At 36.1% G+C, this 7960-nt stretch overlaps 1 protein-coding gene across 1 annotated transcript in view; it reads right to left on the minus strand.

The window, feature by feature from the left end:
- LOC117102292 (isocitrate dehydrogenase [NAD] subunit beta, mitochondrial-like) overlaps positions 1-5304 on the minus strand; it is an 11039-nt gene extending 5735 nt beyond the window's left edge. The window contains exons 1-6 of the mRNA XM_033242544.1: positions 5152-5304; positions 4655-4723; positions 3444-3586; positions 2202-2336; positions 1799-1931; positions 513-646 (exon numbers count right to left, since the gene is read on the minus strand). Of these exons, the coding sequence (XP_033098435.1) occupies positions 513-646; positions 1799-1931; positions 2202-2336; positions 3444-3586; positions 4655-4723; positions 5152-5184 (647 nt within the window). The 5' untranslated portion in view covers positions 5185-5304. The remainder of the gene's footprint in view (positions 1-512; positions 647-1798; positions 1932-2201; positions 2337-3443; positions 3587-4654; positions 4724-5151) is intronic.
- Positions 5305-7960: the final 2656 nt, after the last annotated feature.

Genomic DNA, 7960 nt, shown 5'->3' on the forward strand with positions numbered 1-7960 from the left:
TCGCTCGGGCTCAACTATAATAGTTCTCCAAAGAAAGCAAACTTTCAGTGTCTATTCAAATTCTCTATTGTAATATGTTAACAACTAATATAGTTATTATTATAGAAAATTAATTAAGGGAATGATGGTCTATTATTCTATTATGAATTATGAGGAAATACGTTTTTGAACCACAGACGGCAGCTTTATATTCATCCGCGGTACCGGATCTCTAAAATTTCGTCTGCTATTAAAGTTAGCCCTTTTCATTGGTTAGTTTGATAGTCGTGGCTTGCCAGTCGTCTTCAGTTGAACTAAAACTAGGACTTGATTTAGTCGTAGTTAAAACTTCGACTACATTTTTGTGAATACAAATTGAAGTTAAAGATGCAACTAGCACTAAATGAAGTTCTAGTTCGAAGTTCGACTAAAGTTTGTTTTAAGAATACGGGCGTTAGAGGGGGGAGGGGTGGCTGGGCTCCCCTTGAATGTGTCACAGACTACCAAATAAATACTCCACGCATTCAACTTACATTATGTTCGCTTTGTGGACTGCTGTTACTTTCTTTCTATCATGCTTGGTTGCATAATCAAATGCAAACTTTGCAATGCGTTTACTGTTTGCTCTTGTAATCACTTTCAAGCATTCTATTACTCCCGGTACGCTCTGGTGAGACAAACATTCAAACTATGTCAAAGCCGCACATACGTACCAAATCAGCGGATGATGGTTGATTAGGCTATGTTCGGAGATACGCAAAGCACAGCTAACACCGGATATACACAAGAAAAGGCAAGGTAAAACTCTATTCATTCATACAGTACATGGAAATTTAAAAAGTAGCTTGTTACAAATACGTAATATAAAAAAAAAATATTTCATAAAATTTCATGAAAAAGTTCATTTAAATATTAAAATTACATACAAATTTACAAAAAATTAATCCTCCTTTAAAATTATGATATTTAATAGCCCTAGGAATAAATAAGTTCATGACAGCAGCCGGTCGCATCAGTCTAGTTAATCCATGTCGTAACTAGCATGATGTTCACGCTGCATGATTAGAATTCATAATCAAGCTTTATTTTCCTAGGCTTTTTGTGATTGGTCAAATTAAATTACACAAAAACAACAGCCAGTTAACAATACAACATAATAAATTATGTAAATAAAAACATCAGTTATTTGCCACATTAAAATACACAACATCAACAGCCAGTTATAATACAACATAATAAATTATATAGATAAAAACAGATCACAGTTATTAAAAACATAAAACCATATAAAACGTGTATGTGGACAAAGCTTCAGTCTTATGGTGATAACTCTGATTTGATGGACGATGCAACGCTACAACGCAACCACTGATGCATGACCGTCCTACCGGGCGTCCTATTATTATTATTATATTTATTTCCTCCATAAAAATATATATATACACAGAGACATACAATAAAAACGTCAATGCAAGATTAAAACATTAAAATTGAAAGAAAAAGAAAATCCAAGGAAATGCAGAGTATACAGATTGCTGGTGAGTAGGGAGGCGGGCATAACAAAAGGAACGGAGTTCCTGTACAATTAATGTTTGGAATCCACAAGCATTCATCAGCAAAACGTAAAGTCATATGTAGATTTGGCCAAATTATGTCCTTGAATTCACGCGATGCGGAGAACTTAACGTTCTGGCATGCGCAGATGACTTTTAGTGAGGTCAGTACGTTATACGCTCTACCGTTGTCGTGAAATCTAAAGATCCCTATTGTTCAGTCCAGATGAGTGTACTGTTAGTGTGAAAGAAACTTTAAAAATTACCTCATGTTCCAAAGCGCTGTATTCCCCTTCAATTTGTTCACGGATGACAACCACATCCAGATTATTGTGTCTGTTTTTGATACCCGGTAAAGTTTTGCAACGGACAACATTTGCAAAAACATCCAATTCCCGTCTGAAAATAATAGTTAATATCAATTTAGTTTATTTATTTCATGTCCACAGTTACTTTTTGCACCTTACTCCCCTCCCTCCCTCCCACATACTAGTCCACACTATCAAATTGTATTTGATAAAAACATGTGACATGCCTAAATATGGTCATGATGACATCACATCTTCACCATATATAGGCACATCATGACTATATATGGGCATACAGCAGTTTCTTGACAGAATATTTGATAATCTGGACAAAGCTTAATAATACTTTACAGCAATTTACCTGAGTTTCATGTTAAGTGTTTGCAGCTCTCCTGGACCACCAGCCGGGGTGTTTATGATTCCTTTAAGGCAGACACGGTTCCGCTTGAGTGACTCTACGACTTCATCCAGGCTAGCACCATGTGATTGCACTTCACTGACAAATAAGCGAATATAAGTATTTTGAAGTATTTTGTATTAATTAATTCAGACAGGTCCAAAATAAAAACAAATTGCAGTGCTGCCCAAGCATAGCAACTTTTAAAAAATCTGGATAATTCAGTTAGTAGTATTTTGAAACTATTGGCCTATGCATAATTCTATGGTTCAGTGGCCACCGTGACTTTCCCCATGTAATATCAGGGGTCCCAACAGCCATTTCAAGGTGAAACAACGTAAATGCACAAAAATATAATGGTAGTTACGTTTTTTAATGCCTATCACTACCTGACTTCTAGGAGATAAATGATAATACCACACAGTAGTTAAAACATGTAAATTTAATGAATTTGCAGGAGAGGTTAGTTCCAAGAGATTTTTAATTTCCTGCGGGAGTGTGGGAGGCCATCTCAATTCCTGGTCTCGCGTCTTCCGGGAGACGCAGGACCCCTGTGATGGTTAATATAATAGTAACCAGAGGGCCATAATTCATGGTCAAGGTATCAAATATATTATTTAGAGCTTGAAAAGTCCTAGACATTGTCTATATAAATGGGCATATTTCTCACAATCTTTGAAAGAAAAATGAAATGAATGTACCATTTGCAAGATCAACTTGCAATCAGCAGATTTACACATAAGTAGAATTTGGAATTGTTTCTGAGACAAAGTATGTAAAAAGGTCTAACATATGTTTCAAAAAATGTCTGTTGTTGATGTATGTTCAGATTATAGATTGAGCATGATTTTAATTACAGGAAAACTTGATTTGTCGTCAATTACATAATCCAATTTATTATTAATTAAATTAATTGACTTGTTGATTAGCTAATCAGTTCTGTTTGATGGATTATTGACTAAATGATTGGTCGATTGACTGGTAATTGACAGATTGCTTGATATTGTTGATATTGATTTTGCTCTTTTGTGGATGGGGTATACACCAATAGAAAATTATCTTGTTCTGTGTGCTCCTTGGCCATTTTCATTATTGTATTTATAAAAGGTTTCCCAAATAAATGTTCATTGAGTTGAAACTAAATGGTATTTTCCCAAACTATAGTTGGCAGTTAGTCATAATCAGTGATAGCAAATGTTTGGTTACCTGAGATGGAACTCTTCAAAATTTACCGGTGCTCCAATGTGTTTGAAGACCTCTCTCACTGCCTGCATTAGCTCTGGTCCGACTCCATCTCCTGGAATCATTGTGACAGTACGTCTTTCCTCCACTTTCAATGCAGGTTCACTCTATTGAGTAAAAACAAAAAAACTTCATTATTCTCAAAATACTACTACTGTAGATTCAAAAGCCCCCCATTTGAAAAATTATGGATCTGCTCCTGTGACAAGACCATCAACAGTACAGTAATGACATCATACCAATTTTCCCCCACTATTTACCATTCGTCTATAGTTCAAAACCCACTTTCTTAAAGCGAGTGGAAAGAATAACAATGACTGTGATAAGATAAATCATAATTTTTATTAACTTAGGCCCCACAGGGGATTTTCCCCTGGCTCCCAGCCAAAGTTTGAGCCTCGCCCGAATGCAAATCGTTAGCTCAAAAATTTGTAATTTGTACACAGGATCTTGTTCGCCCAAGTGGATCTTTTTCCGCTCAAACTAGCATCCACTCGAAGTAAATTCTGCTCGAATCCGCTTAAACAGGCATTGGCTCAAAGTGGTATCTGCTTGAATTGACTGGTTCCCTATTGAAAAACACAATCTGATGTGGACTTCACAGAAGTCTCAAGTTGGGGAGATCTGGTTAAATGAGCTGTGGACGACCTCGCTTGCTTGGGGGAGTGAGGGAGGCCGTATAAACCGGAAAACTCCTGCGCCTTAATGCGGGAAACTTGGGACCCCTATCTTCATAGAATCACATCGGCTGACAACGGTTGGCACAGGGTCTGCCCAGGTCTATATACAGCATTGCTGATGCTATATGCAGTGATAGATCTAGGATTTAAGAATGGGGATGGCTAGGTAGTGCAAAGAGATGTTTAGATGCCATGACAATAATTACATTGGCAGCAGCCTGGATTTAGTATTAGGGTTAAATGTGAGAGGATTGAGTCCATGGCTAGGCCAAATGAGTGGACATATCCCCTTACGTTCTGTAGATTATACAAATTATTTTTGACTTAATAAAGTTACATTTTTCTAGTACTTGGTCAAAGGGCTTTTTTAGAAAAGGTGGGTTGGGGGGGGGCACCTTATTCACTACTCTTCCTTATGGCACATACTTCTATATGTGCTCTATGGTTACACTAAAGAATTTATGATCGACTTAAAAGTTATGAGTCAAATCTTACCACAGGATGAAATAATGCTGCAGATGCTGATGCATGGCGACTTAACTCTAGTCCTCGTTTTGATGTACCCTAAAAAGCAAATTAAAACATGATCCTTCTTTAAAATATGTATTTATTTAGTTTATGCACTTTTAACATTTAATTAATGCAATGCTAATTAAATTAAACAGTATCCACTGATGTTTTAATGTAGGCTAGCTTAAACCTAGACTCTAGTTTTAAAAACTATGGTAAAACTCAAGGATGGTTGCAGGCGGTATTTTACAGTCTGCCTGTGTGTGGTGGTAGGCCCTCTACAGCTTAGTAGGACAATCAGGGCCTAGGCTAGGCCGATATCACTGATATCAGGCCTCTCAAAAGGCTGAGGCCTAGGCCCCTAGCTAGGCCCTAGCGCTGAAGTCTGAAGACCAGCCTAGGCTAGCCTGGGCCTACTCTACTTAGCGAGGTAAAAACGCCTTGCTTTGACACATTATTAATTGCAAAAGCCTGTCTCTTACTTTAAGTAAAAAATAGCAACAACTCCTAAACATTTTGTAATTGTTTCAAGTTGCTTTTGGATTTGGCCTGAGTATTGAGCAGACCCTATCTAGGTCTATCTAGTGATCTGTTTCTGCTTCAACCAAAGATCGTATTATATAGCGCCGCTACTTCAACTTCTATTTGACAGGACTATCGACGGTAAGAACGATCAACTCAAGATATTAGACAACAGAGGGCGACAGATTGATAATTTCTGTTATCATACACGCGCCTATTTATCCCTCTTTCCTCCATGTGCTACCTCAAAAGTCACTGTTTGTGTGCTATAGTACATGTAAAGTAGGGGCCTATAGTCGCGTAGAAACTAATCTTTCCGTCATCTGCGAGTAAAATACTGTATACAAGTATATAGTAAAATAATGATACAAAATATAAATAATTATATCCAAATATAAGAAAAAGACAGTAATTCCGAAAAGAGACAGACATTTTGAGAATTCAATGTTTCGATCTATTTGATCATTTTCAAGAATACTGATGAGAAAGATGAGAAAATCTCATCCATTTATATATGTTTACAATATTTACAGAAGTATAACAGAAAGCAAATAAAGATTAAAATCAAAGTTATAACTAGCCAATTAAGTGCGTCTTACATTAAGTAGGCCTATATTACTTGTTATTGTGAATAAACAATGAATAATAAAAAATTATTCAACAATTGTATAGAAGCCTGGGAATGCTGGCTGAATGAAATATCCAAATATAAATGTTATAGTTAAAAAAAAAATAGTGGAAGAGCGACTACTCACCATACTGAGACCAAAGGCGTTTGTAGACGGTACCAGTATTTGAAGCCTGAAAGAGAAGGTTAATGTTTCACTATATAACTTTTTTGTAGGCCTACCGTTCTAAACTAAAAAAATGCAGGACCTAAAAGCAAGTAAAAAGTTGGACCGACAATTAAACGAGGCGATAGCGCATAGTTAACTGCAATAAATTTTGTGTTAAGCTGATATTTTTTATTACTCGATTAAAAACGAGTATAACTTAATTAATACAGTAGGCCTATCCATTTTGAGTAAAGTGAATTGTTTTTGTGTTTCAATAATTTTAGTTTGCATTTTTATTGAGTGTGCATGTGGGCCATTTTTAATACCCGTTTTCTACACAGAGAGTGTGGGCAGCGAGCACAATACTGTACATGAAAGTGAAACGGTTCACGACCCGGACGTTTCCTCTAAGACCCGGCCCTTAGGATATAGGCCTATTGTTGCTAAGATGGACCTGGACATGGCTATATTGTTATGAAAGCTAATTTTCATATGAACGGGACTTGTTTTTATAGATGAGATTTCTGAAATTTGATCCCCTCATCATATGTGTTCTTTTCTAAAAGAAAAACCTTGTTTTCAATAATGTTCATTTACAGCCTACTGTTTAAAGTGACATTTCTAATGAAAAAGGGGGCGTGGTAATTTATAAACGGGTGTGGTCATTTTCGGGCTGTTCGTCCCTGGATAGAAATTTTGGCACACATCCCATGTTGTTCTTTTTTATTTGATTTGATTTATTCGATATCAACAGAAAAACATTACAAATCGGAACAACAATAAACAGAGAAACAAAAAAGAAAAAACAAGCACGTCATCATTGTTGATACCTAGGATAACCCTCTAAATCCCAACACAGGATTTATTTCCAGAGGGGTCCCAAAATACACAAACCAGACGACACCAAAAAATAGACATGAAAAATGAGTTAAAAATCCTAGGTTCATAAGTCTGTAACGGTTGAGATATTCTCTCCTAAGTGCATACAAATCTTAGCCAGGTCCTAGACCTACTGTGTTTGAATGGACAGTACGTGTTTGTTGGACAGGAGCGTCCTTCCTTGTCCTATTCTGATTGGTCAGTTGTTAAGACTGATTTTCCATGGCCACAACAACGGCGAAGGTGTGACGTAATGCCAAAATGCGTGTCTCTGATTATTAGTTGATTAGAAAAACTAGTGGGTCTCCCCGGGAAGAATGGTGCCCCCTGTATTTTTATTTATGTGTCAATATAATTTTAATTTTCTTTATTGGAAGTTTGTTATAATGTTAATGACAAGTTATATATGTCGAAATAATTTTTTAAAGCGAAGGATAATTAGGTATAACACAGGGGGTACCATCTGTCACGGGGCACCTAGAATTCTAGGTGTCCCTGTGAAGGATGGTTTCCCCCCCCCCCCCGTATTTTTATTTATGTGTTTATATAATTTTAATTTTCTTTTTCGGATGTTGGATATAATGTTAATGACAAGTTATATATGTTGAAATAATTTTTAAAATCGAATGATAATTAGGTATAACACGGGGGTACCATCTGTCTCAAGAAACCCAAAATTCTAGGTGTCCCCATAAAGAATGTTACCCCTTGTATTTTTAATAATGTGTCGATATAATTTTAATTTTTTTTTTGGATGTTGGATATAATGTTAATGACAAGATATAGATGTTAAAATAATTTTTAAAATCGAACGATAATTAGGTATAACACAGCGGGTACCATCAGTCACGGGACACCCAACATTCTATGTGTTTATATATGTTGAAATAATTTCTAAATCGAACGATAGTTAGGTAATACACAGGGGGTACCATCTGTCACGGGGATAATAGAGGACACAAAATATTTTAGCTAAGCTAAAATATTTGGTGTCCTCTATTATGCTATAATCACTAAAGCGTGAAAAATATTGAATAAACATGAAAATACTTGAATAAACTTAAAATTACTTCAGCGAGTTCAGAATGCAGCTGCCCGAGATGTGTATAAGAGA

The sequence above is a fragment of the Anneissia japonica genome, unplaced genomic scaffold (genome assembly GCF_011630105.1).
Source record: "Anneissia japonica isolate Jap-2015-1 unplaced genomic scaffold, ASM1163010v1 scaffold165_len1371125_cov188, whole genome shotgun sequence".
Lineage (NCBI taxonomy): Eukaryota > Metazoa > Echinodermata > Crinoidea > Comatulida > Comatulidae > Anneissia > Anneissia japonica.